The following is an 18970-nucleotide window of genomic DNA, read 5'->3' on the forward strand; positions in this document are numbered from 1 at the left end:
AAATGAAAGGGACGAGACTCGAACTCGCGCGGGTTGCCCCACCAGGAAACAGATGTTAAGCTGACCTTAACCTGGCGCCATAACCAACTCGGCCACCCTTCCGTGATGTAGATCCTCGGAGACCCGAGAACCTGGAAGTGGATGCTCGTTTTCCGGCACCGCAATTGCTAAGATTGCAGGTAGAAGAGTGCACGTGCTAGTGTGGACATGATCACGAGCCGAACTCGCTTCACAAGTTCACGATGTTTTGAGTTGTGGGCTGTGGGTTGTGGATATATGGACGCTAAGAACCCTGGCAGCGATAATTTCTTGCGGGCCCAAGGAACTCAAAGATACTTACGTTAGCGCGAAGACTGGAGAACAACAAAACTGGCCAGACGGTCCCAGACCCGGGGAACCGATGTCTTTTCGGTATCGTGGAGGCAGCCGAAATATCAACAAAATCTTTTTCATCGGGTCAACCCCATATCTGGAATATGTCTAACCTAGGTAGCGTGTATCCCCACGATCCAACCCCACCACTCACAGCATCGTTTAGTTTACGCAACGTCCAAACCTAAAGTTGATGTGAGCTAACGTACGGATACATTGGCTCTTTGGAATACCCCGGTGAAAGACTGACAACGTGGTCTCTGCACGAAGTATGCCGTCCTGCAGGACAATTGGTGCACCGTGACCAGCAATGCGGATCTCGGCATCTCACATGACACCTCACGGAGAAAAATATGCCAATCAAGAGGGCATGTAATATCTGTCTGACATATGCTGTCGTGAAGTAGAAGAGGGGTAGAGCGCTGTTACACAGATTGCAGGAAAAACCTCGTCACGGGACCATTCAGGTGTATGTGAATAGCCATCTTCTTTTTCGGGCAAATGCAAGATCAAACATACGTGTAACAACTGCACGTGATTTCACTGTGCTTCAAAGCCTTGAACTCCATCATGATCGGCTGAGATCCCGCATCGAAAGCTGGTAGTTCCCCACATTGCTCACCCTAATACTCTTGTCAGAATCAATGTCTTCAGACATCGTCCTCGAGCCTGTACACAGTACATCTTTCCCAACCTAGATCTAATAGTGGCGGCTACTTCGATACAAGTGCAAGAGATTCCAATCGTTTTGATGATCGGCGCGAACCAAAGTGTTGGGTCGAGCCATCCTCGACTCATTTTCTAGGAGCCGTCCAGCCAAATTATCGCGGCTGTCTGTAAACGGGCGCGTCCTGCAACCGAGCCAATTCCAGACCTTTGTAGAGTTCGCAACAAGAAGTTTATCAACATGAAGCTGAAATCACCGTGATTTAGCGCGACCATGGCATGACATTCATCGACGCCGTGATCATCCCCGGTGCCACGTTGTTGGTATCGCCCGAAAGGGCACGATTGTCCGTAAGGCGATATCCGCAAACGCGTTCCAGCCTCTCTACTTGGATTTCCATTGGCCCCTTTACTGTTGGAAAATTGGTAATATCGCCAAGTTGGGTGACACCTTGGCCATCATTGGCTCGGTTGACACCAACGTGAAGTAACCCTTGCCGGTTTCCCGGGAACCTCGAGCGCGCAAGGCGCCTCAGCTCGAAGTCCGGGCGGCTTCCAAATGTCAGGCTGGTTCGTCCGCCTCGTGTCTTTTGAGAAAACCTGATTAAGCTATTGGGTCTTTGTCTTTGCCCCGGACCCGTGGAGACGGATCTCGCAGCTGGGTGGAACGGGTGTGCATTTTGACTGCATTGGACGCTAATTTCGCGGAGAACTAGCGCTTGGTTGCTGACATGGACCATGGTTTGAGACCACGTTGACACATTCAGCTGTAGAAGCGAAGGGAAATCACTGGGGAATATTGAAGAGAGAGGACCGGGTCTGCGGTTCGTTGTCCATTTGCATCTGCAGCGGCTACAAAACAGCTTGAATGTTCGGTGGGAAGCGGCCCAGTGTTGACCGAGATACCGAAGAGGGGGGCGGCTGAACCCGTATTTCGCGACGCGATGCGGCGGCGTTCCTACAGGCGGCTACGCCTTTCCCCATCTCGGCGGTCCAACGGGTGTGCTACGACGCGCCCTAATGAGAGCCGATGATGGAGGGTGGAAGATGTCGAGAAACTACTTAGTTTAACAACTCGCCGTTTCAGTAAGTGGCCGCCGCGGTCACATGGGGGAGCTAAGGAGCCGCGTCCATCCAAGCAGCCAAGCAAGTTAAGCAACGCGGCGTACTGGGGAAGTCAGGAAACTAACCCCAAGAGCGAAAAGAGCCCCGAGTTTGTGACAAGGCCCCCGTTGGTGAAAGGGCCGATGGGATAAGTTTGCCGGACCCTGACTAGTGTCCCTAACTGGTCCAACTGCGCCGTTTCTCCAAAAACCTTGAGCAACCTCCCACCCCCATTGGAGCGCGTCGGCGCATAGGAGAATATCTGACCGGGCTCGGTTCATCATCAGCCGATATTCGATCCCCCCAGAGTGTCACCCGCCCGTCTTCCCCATTCCCCAGGCTCATGTGGGAACGGGTCTATGGACCAATGCGGGGGGCGGGGTTGAGGACGTTTGGGGAACCCCAATATGCCCAGATTGCGCTTGTGAGGATTCCTTGTGGGATTCAGATCCCCGTCCACCTTTTTTCATACGTTCGCGTTGGTTCAAGTTGCGCTAGCGTAATGACACCCGACTGGGGTTAACTTTTAAGACAATGTTCCATTGGACATGTAAGAAAACGAGAACTGGGGAGTAAGACAAGACCTTTATTAAACAGCCTGCCCAGTACCACCCTCTCTCTCTTGGCTTTCGTCTCTTCTCTGTTCTTGCTTGCTCGCGTTCCCCCGTCCCACTCCTCCTCCTCATCAAGCAACCCGGCCAAACAACCTCCAACTCCAAATTCTCGGTGAGGTTTCCAAAGAGAGTCTGCAAACATGAGCACCACACTCGACTCCAAGTCCGACCCGGCAAAGGTCGAGGCCTACGGCGACATTGACCATGTCGCCGACCTCGACGAGAAGGCGTTGCCCGCCTCCTACAAGGCCGATGCCATCGAGGCTGAGCAGGCCGAGCACAACATGGGAGTCTTGGAGGCCGTCAAGGCCTACCCCATGGCCTCCCTCTGGGCTTTCATCATGTCTACCACAATTGTAAGTCGCTCTAACTACCTTGGCATATTGCACGCATACGAGGCGACTGGCAACTAATCACATTGGTTTCCCAGATTATGGAGTCCTACTGCGTCTTCCTGATGGGTGCTTTCGTCGCCATGGACGAGTTCAAGGATACATATGGTGTCGACACGAGCGAGGGCAAGGCGATCGAGGCGTCATGGCAATCCGCCCTTCAGATGGGTGGTCCTCTTGGCGCCATCATCGGTGTCTGCATCGCCGGTCCCATCACCAGTCGCATCGGATACCGCTGGGCTACCATCTCTGGCCTCATGCTCCTCAACGCCTTCATCTTCGTCTTCTACTTCGCCAACTCGCTCGCCGTCATGTTCGTCAGCCAACTTCTCGAGGGTATTCCCTGGGGTATCTTCATCGCCAACGCCCCCGCATACTGCTCTGAGATCGTGCCCATGCGCCTGAGAGCTCCCGCCACACAGATGCTTCAGATGTTCTGGGCTATTGGTGCCATCATCGTCGGTGGTGTCTGCTATGTCTACGAGAGCAAGAGAGACCCCAGCGCGTACAGAGTCCCGATTGCCCTCCAGTGGATGTTCCCCACGCCCCTTGCCATCCTTCTGTTCCTCGCTCCCGAGTCTCCTTGGTGGTTGGTTCGTAAGGGACGTCTCGAGGAGGCTGCTGTCTCGGTCCGTCGTCTTGGTCGTTCATCTGCCGTTGCCAACGTTGAGGAGTCCGTCGCCATGATGCGTCGTACCATTGAGCTTGAGAAGGACGTCAAGGATCCCAGCTACATTGAGCTTTTCAAGGGCACCGATAGATACCGCACCCTTATTGTCTGTGGTGTCTACGCCGCCCAGAACCTTACTGGTAACCTCATCGCCAACCAGGCTGTTTACTTCTTCAGACGTAAGTTTTCATAACTTCTCTCCTTCTAAAGGTGTATGGAGGCTAACACACAAGCAGAGGCCGGTATTGGCTCCCAGCTTGCCTTCGCCCTCGGTCTCATCACCTCCGCTCTCCAGACCGTCTTCGTCATGCTTTCCTGGGTTCTCACAACCTACCTCGGCCGCCGCACCATCTACGTCTGGGGTTCGCTCATCAACGTTGTCTTCCTCATTGCCCTCGGTATTGCTGGCTCCGTCGGCAAGTCCACTGCCGCCTCCTTGGCGATGGCCTCTTTGGGTCTTATTGTCTCCGTCGGTTTCACTCTTGGACCCGCCCCCGCCTCGTGGGTCATCATCGCCGAGACATCCTCCATTCGCCTTCGTCCTTTGACCACTGGAATCGGCCGTGCCGCTTACTACGTCGTCAACATTCCCTGCATCTTCCTCGCCACCTACATGCTTAACCCCACCGTAAGTCCCCCCCCCCCCCCCCCCCCCCCCCCCCCCCCCCCCCCCCCCCCCCCCCCCCCCCCCCCCCCCCCCCACCCGCCCCCCCCCCCACCCCCCCCCCACCCCCCCCCCCCCCCCCCCCCCCCCCACCCCCCCCCCCCCCCCCCCCCCCCCCCCCCCCCCCCCTTTCTCTCTCTCACACACACACACACACACATTTCGTAAGGAGAATTACATTTACTCACACACGCAATAGGGTGTCAACTTGGGCGGCAAGTGCGGTTACGTCTGGGGCGCCACTGGTTTCGTCTGCTTCGTCCTCGCTTTCTTCTTCGTGCCTGAGATGAAGGGCCGTTCCTTCCGCGAGATCGACATTATGTTCAAGCGCAAGATCCCCGCCCGCCAGTGGAAGAAGACCGTCATCGACATCAACGATGACGAGTAGATGCGCACCCATTACAGCTTATAATACTGGGATCAGGTTCTACTAAGCCTGAAGTCCTTTCGCTTAGTGAGAAGTAATGCGGTCAACCCGGGATGGCTCTAATAAGATTGTGCCGTGACGAAGAGGGTACAAAAAGGGGAAGCGGTGAATGGGAAATGATTTGAAGAGTATATGAGACTCCGGCCAGATATCTGAATATTATCAGCAGCTTGGCCCTATATCTACTTGTGCCCGATCTACATGAACTGTCAAGTGTGTCCGTGATTCATCGCGCTGAATGCTAAATGTACCTTATATATTGCCAGTACGATCAACCGAAAGTGAACCTGTAATGCACCAGCTGAGTCAATGGCAGTAGGCCGCAAGGATAGCAAGGTTGTAGGCAAGATCTAGAGTCAGGTCGCAACTCAGTGTACCACTAGCAACGTGGTGACTGATAGCCCCTTTCTCTCAGATAAATAGAAGGTCATTTCATACATGTATGCTGGAAGCGACTCTCGATATTATTGATGTATCCTAACCAGCTTTAACTGGACCCACACGCACCCGTCCACTCCTCTCTGAACGACTAACACAGACGAGGTTATTTGAGCCTCTTACCTCATTCTCGACATGACCGTCGCTCGCGTCTGTCGCCCCCTCTAGGATCCACGCCGTCTCATCAGACACAATCTGCGCCACGCCCTGTCAATAATTCCCTTGACTAGAGTACTGACTCTGTACCATGAAAACAAGTACCACGGCAAGACCACACGCCATGTTCAGAGCCATGACGCCAAAGACGATGAGCAGACCCCGTAGGCTTCTTGGCGTCATCACGCGCACCGAAGAAGTCAAGATGGCGTTGCCCTGGACGTCGAACTGCGGAAGGGCTTCGTTGATGATAGAGCCTGAGAGCGCCGTTAGAGTCGACTGCATCGCTACGCCGGGACGACTGGTGACGTTAAGGATGTCGGCAAAGATGGCCTGGTACTCGACGTGCGGCTTGATGGGAGAGTTCCCGCTGCCTTGTGGATCCATGAACAGGGAAAAATTGAATGTTCGCGGCGAGTTGTATAAGTCGTTGATGAGCTTGTTGGTTAGGTATTGCGTTGCGTTTAGGTGGTGGGGGTTTTGCACCGAGTCCACCGAAAAGATCCCGCGACTGTTGGTGCTTTTGCTGTGGGCTCCAACACCCATGAGTTTCTGAATTCTCTTCGTGTTCCAAGCCTTCGTCTCTGGAGTCCAAGTTACTTGCGACTCTTTTAGGTCCTTCTTGCTGGAAAGCTTGACTTCCGCAAAGTTGAAGGCTAACTGCTGGAAGCAGAGCGACATGTCCAGCCGCAACACGCCCGTCTCGATTCTTTCCCCTCCTTGAAGCCTTCCCCCAATGGGACAATTGTATGTGAGCCATTCATCATCAGTAGAAGTAACATTTGTCAGACCGAATGTCCCCGCCAGGACACGATTGCCCGGTCCTTTCCACAGATCATGGGTACCGTTATTTCTGAAGAATAGAAAGACCTGGGAGTACGCGGTGATGGGGTCTTCTGAGATGGTGTGGTTCTGAGCGCTCGGCCGCGCGGCTGTGCCATTGGGAATGCACAAGCTGTTCGTGAAGCCCTGCCGTGCTTGCGTTTCAGTGTATTGAAACTGAGATAGCGAGCAGTTGAAACCTGACGGAAAACAATCCCCGTTTTCACAGTTTTCTGGTGGTGTTAGTCCCGCTTCGCGGAACATGGTCTCGTATGATAAAGTGCCCGCGACCTTTAGGTAGAAAGGGACAGTATCTGAGCCCGGTGCTGGAACAGTCACCGAGAGGAAGGCGGACACCGATGGACGGAGACATACAAAGCGCGACTCGAAGCCGTAAGCGCCGCCGGTGTATTGACGCAGCGTCGACATTTGCGATGATGAGAGGGGCAAAAAGGTTCTTCTTACAATCCCGGTATCGCTGAACCTCGACTGATTATCTGTATATGTGTTTGCCTCTGATGGCAACTCGCCGAATGGCACATATGCTGTCGGACGACTGATCCAGTTGTTCATCTGTCGATTCAGGGAGATGACATCGTGGCTCATATGCACATTGAATGTCTTTGCTTTGGCATCGCCGACAAGATTATCCAACCCCAGATCAGATACCAGAAGAGTCGAGGAGAACTGAACAACAAACGTCGTGAGCAATAATAGGATTGCTAACCCGGTCTGCAAGTATGCTTTTCGTGCAGACGTCATGAGCAACCAAGTCAATTGGAAAGGCCCGTCGTTTGTACACCGGATGATAGACATCTCAGCAACTCGAAAGAGAGCGACACCGTGCTTCTCTAGAACCACGCCCGCAAGGAGACTTGTGTAGATGGACGCCTGTGCTGTGACTGCGATACGCAGTAGAACTGTTGACAGGGTGATGGCCTGAGTAATGTGTTGGTTGAGCATGATCCACCGCCACAGGGTCGCGGCTGTCTTGCCGTCTTGCGAGCCTTCGCCGGTCCATAGGAAGAGGAGGAAACCGAGGAGTGCGAGGACCAAGGCTGTGCCGCCGCCTACTGTTGCGAGACCTAGAGAGCCGAGACCTTGTTGAAGACGGTGAGAGTAGCTTGGCGAGTGCTTGCTTTCTGAACTGTCGTGCTCCGGCTTGAGCTTGGGTTTCGAGGACTTGAAGCGTGTCATACCTGATACGAAGCAACGTCCAGGGCTTGCTTCAACGGAAAATAAGAGGACTGTCAACGAAGTACATGGGTGAGGTAGCACAAGCTCACGAAGACACCTCCCGAATGCTCAAAGAGCAGAATACGATGCGCATCAAGTTGGCTTTAAGCTTATCCTCAGGACCGACTTGATCCCCAGAACACCTGGTCATTCCGCTCGCCAATCCCCAGGGGTAGCAGGAAACATGCATATTTCTAAACATCATCCCCCACGTCTAACACTGCATAGGCTGCAATTATACGAGCTATTGACCAATCTGCCTTGCCGGACTAGACAACCTGTCACACATCGGCTCCGAGCAGTCGGTATCGACGTCAGTGCATTTAGGTTGGACGTCAGCGCATCACCCACAACTCTTTCACTCACCCGAGTCAAGATTGTGATGCATGAATACCAGGCGGGAGCGATGTGCCATCCCGTGGGGATGTTGGTTGTTGGATGACCTCTGTGCGAGGTGGATGCAGGGATGCTCCGGCAAGTCATGTCGCAGAGACCGAAAGAAGCTCGACATGCCTGCTCCGATCGCACACGCTAGGTCTTGAGTTGTGCCGCGCACGATAAGGCAACAATTGAATGTCGATGGGGGCACCAACAAGCAGACGATGTAAGGAGGTGCAGCCTATCAGATGCTTAGGCAGGCCTCTCGAGTGATTAAAGCTACTGGTGGAAATGAAAGGCAGAGTTACCTCGGTGAAATGAACAATAAAGTGTGCGATAATACCGTCAAGCTTTGCAGCCACGCGTCCAGTATTGCTGGAGAACGGATGAGTTCGCTACCATCCAGCTTTCTAGACGGGAATTGAACCATAATGACGTAAAAGTACAGAATACTGCTTCACACACACTTAGAGGATCATGATTAGCATCACACTCACTAGGGATCAAGCAAACAGGCATAAAGGGCAAAAGGCAAAGAAAAGACAAAATGGTGAGGTCGTACCCGGGTTCGAACCGGGGTTACCAGAAGTTTTGATGCAATCAAAATCTGGAGTGATAACCGCTACACTATACAACCTTATTCAGAGTGGGTTGTTCTGTGATTGGTCAAGAAGTTTGTAAACTTATACAGGCAATAGTCATGTGTGTGGAGTTGTCGTCTGGCAAGTGCCCCTTCACCTGAAAGTCAATGACGCGCGTGTAAAAAACCATGAGTTGTCCTCATTGTGTTCAGCGTCCGACTCCATACATAAGGTTGTTCCTGTAGTGTTTAGTATGCGAGTCTAGTTGTCCAAGTTCATATCATTGAGTTGCCTTGGCACTCACCTTCATCCAAATGGCCAAATTTCCAAGACGTGCTTCGCCATCAGATCAGATAGATGGAACACGCTTATGGAGAGGATCCGGCGAATCGCGGTGTTGTGTATGGTGCGAAATTTCATTTCTTTCATCCCCAGGAACTTACAATTCCATCCTGCAATATGTCCCAGGGGATAGTCTGTCTTGGCAACGCGATGCTCCGTGGCAGTGCGCCGATATTTGAGCCGCCTGGGACTTACTCTTGGCACCCAGTCCCGAGTGCGGCGTGTTCAACAAACTTGGCCGAAAGGGCGCTATACAGCAGAGAACAAGTTCGACCTTCGCCTCATTCCTGCATGCGGCAAAAGTAAGGCAACAATTTGACGGGAATTTCTGTTCATGTTGATCACGAGCCCCTCATAGCGACCAGAAATTCTTGATGTTGCTCAATTCCTCCCGAAAGCCAATGACTCGAGCGCCTAACAACGCCCTCTCCACAAGCCCAGTGACGCGGATCATCCCTGATTCTAAGCCGAACTCTATCTGCAGAAAAGCTAGGAAACAATCTAAAAAGGTTTCTGCAACTTTATTGCAGTTGGCATGATGGGGCACTCTGCGGGCGAGCGTTTTGCTGCTGAACCCCTTTACCAATACCACCGCAGCAGTTCATCCGGTGTCCGGTGCTGCCGAGCTCGACGCGAGCGGATGCCTCCGTTACAACTTGCGGTAGAACTGCCCGGCGGCGTGGTGCATCTAGACGATGCCAAGAAATCATGATTGAACGTTGGGAATTAGGGGGAATCGGAGTAGAGATGAGATATAAAGCAAAGCCCCAAATGCGTGGTTTTCGGGAAGCGATGTTCTCTAGAAGCCTCCAAGCTCTGCCAGTCTAACTTCAGTCTCTCCTTTTTCGCTGCATTCATTCACCATGGTCCGTCTTTTCAGCCTCGCCGCTTTCGCGACGGCATCACTCGCTTCGTGCACACAGGCCCAGGGTCTAGAGACCTGCCTCGAGACTGCCGGCCTCCTCACATCGTTCCCCGAGACTAACGCCTCGTTCCCGACCGATATCCTCCCGTGGCAGCGCCGCATCGCCCCCACTCCGGCCGGTGTCGCCTGGCCGCGCACCACCGATGAGGTCGCCGCCGCTCTCGCCTGTGCCCGGGAGGCAAAGGTTCTGGTCGCGGCCCGTGATGGCGGCCACTGCTACGGCTCCTACAGTCTGCCCAACGCAGGGCTCACCATCAACATGACTCACTTCCAGGAGACCAATTATGATGAAGCCACCGGTCTGCTTACCTACGGCGGCGGCTCCCTTGTGAGCCCCGTCGTCAGCCAGCTCTGGAAGGAGCACGGCGCCCGCTTCCCTCACGTCCGCGCCAACATGGTCGGCCTGATCGGCTCTTCCATTGGAGGCGGCTTCGGCTCCCTGTCCCGCATGCTCGGAACCCCCATGGACTACCTCGAGGGCGCCACTTACATGCTCTATAACGGCACCATTGTTGAGACCTCCCGCACCAAGAACCCCGAGCTTTTCTGGGCCCTGCAAGGAGCCGGCAGCTCCTATGGTATCATCCTGAGCCTCACCACCAAGACCTGGAAGCCCACGTACCAGCAGGCCATCAACTACACCATCACTCTTACCGACAGCTCCCTCTCCGCCGGCGTCGACTCTCTCCTCGCCATCCAGGAGCACTACCTCTCCGGCCAGTGGCCCGACGAGCTCACCATGCGTTGGTCCTTGACCGCCCCTCCCTACACCGGCTCCGGCTTCTACTGGGGCAACCCCGAGGACTTTGACAAGCTCCTCGAGCCCCTCATGGCCAAGCTTCCTAACGGCACCCAGCTCACTCGCACCGTCCAGGACTTCTGGGCCGTCGAGAATGTCGCTACCCCCTCCATCGACATTCCCGTCGACACCTTCCCCCCTCGCAACTTCTACCTCCAGGCCCTCGTCCTCCGCGAGGACCAGCCCTTCACAAAGGCCTCTGCCACCGCCCTCTACAACTTCACCACCGTGGCCTTCAACCGCACTGACCTCACAAAGTTTGGCTTCATCGACCTCTGGGGCGGCAAGCCTACCAAGGCCCTCAAGGACGACGACACTTCCTTTGCCCACGCCAACAGCTTGTGGCTCATCCGCTGGGAGGGCCGTCTTGCCACCGGCTTGACCGAGTTCCCCGCCGACGGCCTGAGCTACATGCAGAACGGCTTCCAGCCCTTCAAGGACCAGCTCGCCGCCGAAGGCGTGCCCCTTCGTGGCTTCGTCAACTACCGCGATACGGCTCTGACCGTTGATCAGTGGAGCGAGCGCCTGTACGGCAAGAACTATGCCAAGTTGCAGGAGATCAAGGCCGTGTACGACCCCGAGGGCATGTTCACTGCCCACCCGCAGAGTATTCCTCTGCCTGGCCAGCAGCCCCCTGCCGCCATCAACTAGACGAGATATTTGATCACTTGGAAGATGTGAAGGAGGCCTCTGGAGGCAATTGAAAAGTCTGTACATATCGACTGGAGCAGGACTGTTTCGAGTCCTCTCCAAATACACATATACTTGGAGCGGATTATAGAACCATTGATTCGTAGAAGAGGGGTGCTCACATAGCAAACTTGGTTGATTGAAACATCCAGTTCGAAGGTGCTCAGCCTCAGCCGCGTTATTTGTGCCCCGATATGCCTCAAGTTTTCTCCAACGGTCAAGCTCTCAGGCAGCCAATTTCCCTCCGTCCAAGATCCTTCTCGCCGATTCCTTCACCGCGTTCATCGCCACAAGGTACAAACTCGGTTCCACACTGATCCTAGCGACCCCAATCTCACCCAGCTCCTTCGTTGACAACGAGTCCGCCCGATCCCCGAGCTTAACAGCAACCCGCCCTTCGAGCTCTTTCACGAGCACACGAACCTCCGACGTCCGCAGCCCGCGTCCCGAACCGCCCCAGAAAAACACAGTCGTCGCTCCGGCCTCCAGGTACGCCCGGCCCCGCTTCACGGCTTCCACCAGTACGCTCTCGTCGTCAGTCGCGCAATACGGCTCGAGACGGAACACATCGCACCGGGCATTGAGGACAAAGTCAGGACACCCCGCCTCGCGAGCCGCCTCCAAGGCGCTCTTGAGGCGAGCGACTTGCGTGTCTACGCCGTAGAGGGACCCTTCGATGCCCTTCTCGAATCCGGCTGACGGAATGCTGTCCTCAATGTTGGCACCGCTAGCGCCCAACGTGACTACTTCTGTTACGACCTCGTCGATCAGGTCTCCGTATCCGTCTTGGAGGTCGACGGAGAGTGGCAGGCCGGCGGCTTTAGCGGCGGGCGCGAGTTGGCCTATCGCGGCCATGTTTTGCTCTAGCTCGAGGTCCTCATCCTTGACGCCCACTGTTGCTGCGATGGCCCATGATGCGGTTGCAATGGCTTTCACGGGCTTTGAGTCGGTGGTGTTAAGCGAGATGATCGCGTTGAGGGAGGCTAGGTCCCAGACGTTGGCGAAGATGACTGGCGATGCGGGGACGTGCAGCCGCTTCAGCTCTTGGGCGAGTTGGTTGCTCATGTTGGGCAGTATGATGTCTTGTTTGGTGATCAGCTTCACGTATGGACAATGGGAGCAGGATTCTCTATACTCAAGTCTGTGAAGTTTCGATGTGACGTTCAGCCTGAACTTAAAGATGACTCCGAGAGGGATTCACTCGAAAGGCCCCAATGCGCTAATGACGAACGAAGGGCGTCGTCCCGACTCACAAACGCCCACTCCCGATGCAAGCCGCATGCCTGGATCCGATGTCGCAGCCAAGTCTTGCTTTAGGAGCCTCAATGGCATTCCCAGTAAGGTACCGGCTCTTCTTCACATTCTACGGTCTCAATGCCTTCTTTCTCTAATTAATTCCTTATTACGATATTTGCTTGGGGTAGAGCGCTGAGACACAGACAGGGGTTGCGGGTTGGCGAGCAAGCGCTCGATTTCGATTCAGCACCAGCCCAGGCTGGCAGCCCGAACGCCACGAGCTTCCAACAATTATTCAGAACCAATGCCGATTTCCACGTGACATCATCTATCCACATCGATGAACGTACACTTACAACAGTATGACTGGCCCATTGCAAAGTCGCTACCTATTTCGAGGGCTTGATGAGTACCTACTTAGGAGAGCTAGGTATTAACGCAGAAAGCCTTGAGTTTGCGGTGGACTAACTTGCGGGACAGTCAGTGCTCGTTTGCGGGTACTAGGAGCAAGGAAACAGGGAGGACTGATGGTCGTGGAGAACCAAACACAAGCTACAGCTACAGTCACAGCTATAGCTTCTCCGTGGAACTCACCAAGCTATAAGGTTAAGTAACTTTTAGCACATCTGGGACTCTCACTACTTCAATGTCATCGGATCTGATCATTAATGTTACCGATTGGTAATATTTCCGCGGATTTATCTATCCATGGGCCTAGTGCTTGGCTTATGCACTGGTGCTTGTTCCAACATGCACCCAAGATCCCAGCTGAATCCTTACTCCAACGTCAGCTTCCTAAGCGATTGCGCTATTCTTCTAGCCGACAACTTCTGCGGGCTAGACATGAACGATCACCAATCGCTTGTGCATGCTACTGCACCTCTTGGCTTCGTTATGGGGAGATCTTTATGGGCCACGTCGGACATAGACACCATGTAAAGCGGTGTTCCGCCTGCACGATCTCAGTAAGACGACAACTCCGGAGCTAATGAGAACCCTGTGTAAGATGCAGGAAGTTGGTAAGCCAGCGCATCCATTTAATTAGCCTGAGAAAGAATCTGCAAGGTTGATCATCATATTTAACTGCATAAATCCTGTATCAATCACCATACCAAGACCTCGTTCACTCTTTCCCATTGAGACTTCGTGGTACATCGCCTTCAAAGAGATACCCGTCAAAACCACAGCAAATATGCGGGGCTTAATTGCGTCGTCAATTCTTTACATTGCTCTAGCCGTAGGCCAGAGCCTGCCCTCACGTATTGCCTACCAATTCCCAGAAAAGCCCAACTGGATCGAAAACATCGCCGTCCGCAAAAATGGCAACCTCCTCCTACCTCTTCTTACCTCTCCCGAGCTTTACCAAGTCGCCAAACCGTGGGAGAAGTCACCATCAGCAGAGCTTGTCCACCGGTTCTCAGACCTAAATGGCCTTCTCGGCATCACTGAGACCTGCCCCGACACATTCGTGGTAGTTGGCGGTAACTTCTCAGGGATCGGTGTCAGCGTTCCCGGTACTTTTTCAGCGTGGGAGGTCAGCATCGCAGACAAGAAGACGACGGTGAACAAGATTGTCAACGTGCCAGAGGCGGCGTTCTTGAATGGCGTAGTCTCTCTGCCGTGGGATAGCAACATTGTTCTCGTTGCCGAGTCTGCGCTGGGCAAAGTGTACAGACTCGATGTCAAAGCCAAGAAATACGAGACCATCCTAGGCGGTCAAGATCTCGAGCCTGCAGCCGGAGCGGTGCCGGCCATTGGAGTCAACGGTGTGCGAATCCGCGGAGACTATCTGTACTGGAGCCACAGCTCCTTTAGAAAGGTCTTCCGGGTCAAGCTCGATCGCTCGGGTAGAGTTGCGGCGAAGGCCACTATCGACCAGATTGCCGATGTGAGCACCATCGCTGCGTTTCTCGATGACTTTGCTTTCGATAAGAGGGGCGGTATCTGGGCAGTGACCAACATTGATGATAAGCTTGTTTACATCACCCCCGAGGGCAAGGGCACCGTCGTGGCCGGCTCAGAGACGGAACTGACTGTCGCTGGAGGAACCGCCACTGCATTCGGACGGAACGTCAAGGACAAGGGGATCTTGTATGTTGTTACTGGTGGGTCTCTTGCAGCGCCGGTCAATGGGTCGATCACGGAGCCTGGAAAGGTAGTAGCTTTTGATACACATAGCTATGGTTTGTAGAGACCGAATCGACATGCCACGAGTCTGACTGAGTTCCGGATCTGGACGGGTTAGACGTAGACAAGGGGTTCATGGACGGACAAAACTGTTAAGAGTATTTTATGCAGGAATTCAACAGAGTCATAGGACACGCAGATACAGAACTTCATACTCATCTTTGAGGCAAAGCACATGTCCTTTAATCAACTTCAAGTGGCTCAAGATGAGGAATGTTGGAAGGTAATATGGCATACTCCAGGTACATCAGATATATTTCACGAAGTCAATAGGTCATCTTGTTGATTGATGATGTTCATCACTATGACGCTCCCTTCGACTTCAGTGAAGGTAGGCTGTAATTCTTTCCCGCGTGACACCTAGATTTAGTAGCCTGAGTCTTACAATTGACCAAAGCTGCAGTGTGTGCGGCAACATCAGATGCGGGAGTCAGGATGTACTCAACCTTATATCCTAGTTTCGGTATATGTGATCGAAATCGGATGCGTCGAGTGTTATATCCGCCTGGTGCTGACACCAAGATTGACTACATGCGAGATCCCGCAATCCGAAAGCGAAATCTCTGATCTGCATGCCGGCAATTCCGCTAGCCCTGTCCATGTCACACGATCCCCCACGTTCACCTGCTGGCTCGTGGCGATCATTGCATCCCTTCAGCACGTGCTCCACCGGACTCGAGAGCATTCAGTGAGTGTGGCAGTCTTGAGATGATTTTACTATATAGACATCACCATTTTGCAATTGAGGCGCAAATGAATGACACATTCTTCTCTTCAGGTAATTGCACACGACGGCATGTTTAGGGATGAAAGACGAATGCACTTGGCATCAGACTTAACACGCGACTTGATGTTGCTATAATCGAACCTCATTGCATTCGAAGATGATACTCTATGATTACACGGGTATTGTGTACAAATTCAGAAGCTAAGCCTCGAAAAGCTAGTGCTCTCTGCACCACGCAGGCTCCTGGAACTTGAAGAGAGGTCCGAGGTAGGCCTCGGGCATCACAAGACCACCGTTCATCCAGTCACAAAGAGTGCCCCACGATTTGTCGTTGTCACAGTTGGTGAACTGCTTGTTAGCCGTCCTGGACTTGGTGACGGTGTCTTGATCAACGTAATCCCACTCGCAAAATCCGTGTGACGCCAGGCAAGTCACTTTCGTCTTTCCGTCAAAGCTCGGATCTTTGCCCTGGCAATCCTCCACCTTGAAAATCTCACTGAGTTTCGCCCAGTTCTTGTCGTGGATCTTGTTAAGCACATCGACATAGTCGTTCTTCCAGTCCTTCGGGTTGTGCAGCGCGTACGAGTCGCCCGTATCCGGGTCGATCCAGAATTGGTAGCAATTACCCGCGGGACCAAGACCAGGGCATGAGACGGCGCCGTTGGTGTCGGGTGCGTAGTCGAGGGCATTGACGCCGGTCGAGCGAGTGGAAACAATGCCGTTGGCCTTGAGAGATAGAGAAAGGATATAGAGTTGCAGATCGTGGTAGAGCTCGGTGGATTGGAGATTCAAGCTGGTCACAGCACGCTGGCTGAAGCCACCAGGCTCCGTTGCGGCCAGGAACAGGGTGCTGTTGCCCTGGAGCTCCTTCAAGGCGCCTTCGAGGCTACCTTGGTAGTCAATGATAAGCTGAGCAAGGCTGCTCCCGATCTCACCGAGTGTGATGAATCGCGAGTTGGAAGAGCCTGCCACCGAGGACATGAAGAAAGAGCTCATTCCTGTGACAACAGCCATGCCCGTGGCGACTCCAGCCAGGAGGGGATTGGCAAAGGCACCAACGGCGGCCATCCAGAATCCGCCAGAGATCGAAGTCCACAATAAGTTGCTTGGAACTTCAGGGTCGGTAGATGGGGAGACGGTGGCAACGATGTCCCCGATCGTATCCGCAGCGAGGGTGTGGCCATTCCAAAGAGCCTCCGAGAACTGATTGAAAAACTGAGAAATGGCGTAGATGTTCCAAAGAGTGTAGAATTGTTGCGGCGAAGAGTAGGCGGCGTCGACACCGGCAGTTTCAAAGGCTGCACACGTATCGCGAGTGAGGGTATCGCAAGTTCGACCACCGTAGCCGTTGAAAGCCAAGAAACACTGGGCGAATCCCAGGTTGTCGCAGTCGGCCTTGGTGCCGTTCTCAGCCAGCCATTTGGTGATGTAGTCTGACACGTTCAACTGAGCCCAGCACTCGGGCTTAAGTCCTGTTTCCGATCCCGGAGAGCAGTCAAAAGCGCGGGCTGCGATGGCGGTTTCCGGAGGGGAGGCAAGCACAGCGGTGCTCAGAAGCCCGAAGGAAAAGAACAGACGAGCCGCCATTGTCGATAGCAACAGCTCGAAAATGGACAAGAACAAATGAGTGTATAGCTGAATCAAGCTTAATGTCTTGAATCACCAAAGCATCGTCTTTACGGCCGGGAACTCTTTGGACTATGTACTCGATCGCATTGTGCAATCAAGAAACCGAATCGCATTAGGTGAGTCTATTACAATATCTACGGAGAGATCGGACTTTGTTAGTGTTGACTCGAGGCCGTCATCAAAAATGCTGTAGATCTCCTTACTCAGCGTGTAGTTGAAGACTGATCGGCACTCTCAGCGCGTTTTTTATATGAAGGAGCAGAATTAACTTTGTTTAAAGTGCCTTGACCACCCACTCCCTGATATAAGTATGGGGCTGAACTAGGTCATTGACTCAAAGTATCACCGCCATCATTCCGGCGCCACCGAGAACGACGACAACTGATTTATATGCTGGGAAGAGATCCCGATCGGTTCTTCTTGTCGGTCTCGATAAGGTAAAGTGAGTTGATGGATGTGATCCAGTGCTATCGCTTGATTAGCTTTTCGGGACGTGGGTTGGAAGAAATTGTTATTCATCACTCCATCGGGTCCAGCAGTTATACATTGCAACAAATCCTGAAAGAATCTCTGTAGATTCCGTAAGATATGTATTGGTTAAACACCTGGGCTGAGATATATCAATCTTTGGTAGTTATATTATGTGGCGTTTGGAGTTTACCCCAGTCATCAAGTTATCAGTCGATCCCGACAACGACTTAAAGACAGCACATGAGACAGAATACGACACAATATACTTACCAGTTGAATTGTGATAGAAACTGACACTTCCAACCTGCAAGTTATTGTCGCTGGGACCGGGATACCTCCCGTTTTCCACGTTTACCCACACACGTCAATATGTGCCGATGCCAGCTGAAGCCAAACCTACAAGCACCCCCAAATCACGAGGAGTATATTGGCCCCAGAGAAATACAATCCCATTCAAACTCTATGTAGTCGGCTGCGTATATCTAGAAGGCAATTCCATGGCAGGTTGAGTCTGATAACCCTCAGTGATGGGATCACTCCTGCCAGCCTGCCGGGTAAGGACTTCTCTCTCATGCTGAACCAAAGCAGATGAAAGACACCAGTAGGATGCGCAGCAGTCTCTCGCATCGGTACCTTTGATGCCATAGCGCTTGCGAATCTCAAAGCGCTTCTTCATGACATACCTGGAATGCATTGTTAGTAACTGGTAGGTGGAAAGTCGTCAAGTCGTGACTCAGCCGACTTACATCCAACCAAAGCCTGTAAGATATGTGACTCCCATCATCAAAAGGCAATCGCGGTTGATATGCCTGTAATTCTTCATTGAAGGCTCCTTGATTCGATGTGAGGTCTGTCCAAGCACTTTAGAGATCTGTCAGCAAAACAAAGACCGCCACGATCAGAGGGTGGCATACGAAGACATGGCACGAAGGTGCTCAGGAGGCAAAGCTCGCAGGATGCACAGCATCCGCACAGGCCATGATGCCAACCATCGCTTTGGGTAAGTTCGCCATCTACCTGCCCACTCAAGTTGTCAAGGTCCTTGATCTGTTGGGCGGCATCCTCTCTTCGAGTCTGGGAACGAGGCATTCGTGCCCAAAGTTCAAACGCTAAAAGCAGGTCTAGAGGCTAGAGACAGAAAGGCAAAAACAAAGTGTGGATGAATGTAAAATGAAAGAAGCTTAATCCGGGACTCGGCAATGCAGGTATTAACTCAATTCAAATCGACGTCCACGCGTCCTCGGCGTTTGCTCTTGGTAGAACCATTTGCCCCTTCGAAAGAGTATGATGTCGGGAGTCAAGGCAGTGCCGCGTTACGCCAAGTAGACGGCACGTCGTTCCCGGATATTCTGCCTCAGCAGTCTTGGCCTGCATGCATGGCCTGTGTGGACCGACGTAATGCTTGGTGGAGTTTCTGCCCCGATTGAGCGTCAGCCATTGAATC

At 53.1% G+C, this 18970-nt stretch overlaps 8 protein-coding genes and 2 non-coding genes across 10 annotated transcripts; 3 read left to right on the plus strand and 7 right to left on the minus strand.

Moving 5' to 3' along the window:
• Positions 1-3: 3 nt before the first annotated feature.
• On the minus strand, positions 4-102 carry CLUP02_tRNA143. The gene has a single exon. It is a non-coding gene; the product is annotated as a tRNA-Leu (tRNA).
• CLUP02_07581 (uncharacterized protein) lies at positions 67-2022 on the minus strand (the record flags this gene model as incomplete). The annotated part of the gene is made up of 10 exons (XM_049286575.1): positions 67-196; positions 234-283; positions 341-444; positions 582-690; positions 761-794; positions 892-995; positions 1029-1041; positions 1098-1285; positions 1356-1827; positions 1895-2022. The coding sequence occupies 10 exons, from the start codon at positions 2020-2022 to the stop codon at positions 67-69; spliced, it is 1332 nt and encodes a 443-aa protein (XP_049143718.1).
• Positions 2023-2896: 874 nt separating this feature from the next.
• On the plus strand, positions 2897-4870 carry CLUP02_07582 (sugar porter family MFS transporter; the record flags this gene model as incomplete). Its single annotated transcript, XM_049286576.1, has 4 exons — positions 2897-3112; positions 3187-3997; positions 4055-4446; positions 4682-4870. The coding sequence occupies 4 exons, from the start codon at positions 2897-2899 to the stop codon at positions 4868-4870; spliced, it is 1608 nt and encodes a 535-aa protein (XP_049143719.1).
• A 221-nt stretch (positions 4871-5091) lies between these two features.
• Positions 5092-7522, minus strand: CLUP02_07583 (uncharacterized protein; the record flags this gene model as incomplete). Its single annotated transcript, XM_049286577.1, has 3 exons — positions 5092-5106; positions 5471-5554; positions 5609-7522. The coding sequence occupies 3 exons, from the start codon at positions 7520-7522 to the stop codon at positions 5092-5094; spliced, it is 2013 nt and encodes a 670-aa protein (XP_049143720.1).
• Positions 7523-8492: 970 nt separating this feature from the next.
• CLUP02_tRNA142 lies at positions 8493-8576 on the minus strand. Its single transcript has one exon. It is a non-coding gene; the product is annotated as a tRNA-Gln (tRNA).
• Positions 8577-9725: 1149 nt separating this feature from the next.
• On the plus strand, positions 9726-11237 carry CLUP02_07584 (uncharacterized protein; the record flags this gene model as incomplete). Its single annotated transcript, XM_049286578.1, has 1 exon — positions 9726-11237. The coding sequence occupies one exon, from the start codon at positions 9726-9728 to the stop codon at positions 11235-11237; it is 1512 nt and encodes a 503-aa protein (XP_049143721.1).
• Positions 11238-11501: 264 nt separating this feature from the next.
• Positions 11502-12341, minus strand: CLUP02_07585 (uncharacterized protein; the record flags this gene model as incomplete). The annotated part of the gene is made up of 1 exon (XM_049286579.1): positions 11502-12341. The coding sequence occupies one exon, from the start codon at positions 12339-12341 to the stop codon at positions 11502-11504; it is 840 nt and encodes a 279-aa protein (XP_049143722.1).
• A 1363-nt stretch (positions 12342-13704) lies between these two features.
• On the plus strand, positions 13705-14703 carry CLUP02_07586 (uncharacterized protein; the record flags this gene model as incomplete). The annotated part of the gene is made up of 1 exon (XM_049286580.1): positions 13705-14703. One exon carries the CDS (start codon positions 13705-13707, stop codon positions 14701-14703), a length of 999 nt encoding a protein of 332 aa, XP_049143723.1.
• Positions 14704-15642: 939 nt separating this feature from the next.
• CLUP02_07587 (uncharacterized protein) lies at positions 15643-17013 on the minus strand (the record flags this gene model as incomplete). Its single annotated transcript, XM_049286581.1, has 1 exon — positions 15643-17013. One exon carries the CDS (start codon positions 17011-17013, stop codon positions 15643-15645), a length of 1371 nt encoding a protein of 456 aa, XP_049143724.1.
• Positions 17014-17986: 973 nt separating this feature from the next.
• CLUP02_07588 (uncharacterized protein) lies at positions 17987-18615 on the minus strand (the record flags this gene model as incomplete). The annotated part of the gene is made up of 3 exons (XM_049286582.1): positions 17987-18209; positions 18273-18387; positions 18441-18615. 3 exons carry the CDS (start codon positions 18613-18615, stop codon positions 17987-17989), a joined length of 513 nt encoding a protein of 170 aa, XP_049143725.1.
• Positions 18616-18970: the final 355 nt, after the last annotated feature.

This window comes from Colletotrichum lupini, chromosome 4, assembly GCF_023278565.1.
Source record: "Colletotrichum lupini chromosome 4, complete sequence".
Taxonomy (NCBI): Eukaryota; Fungi; Ascomycota; class Sordariomycetes; order Glomerellales; family Glomerellaceae; genus Colletotrichum; species Colletotrichum lupini.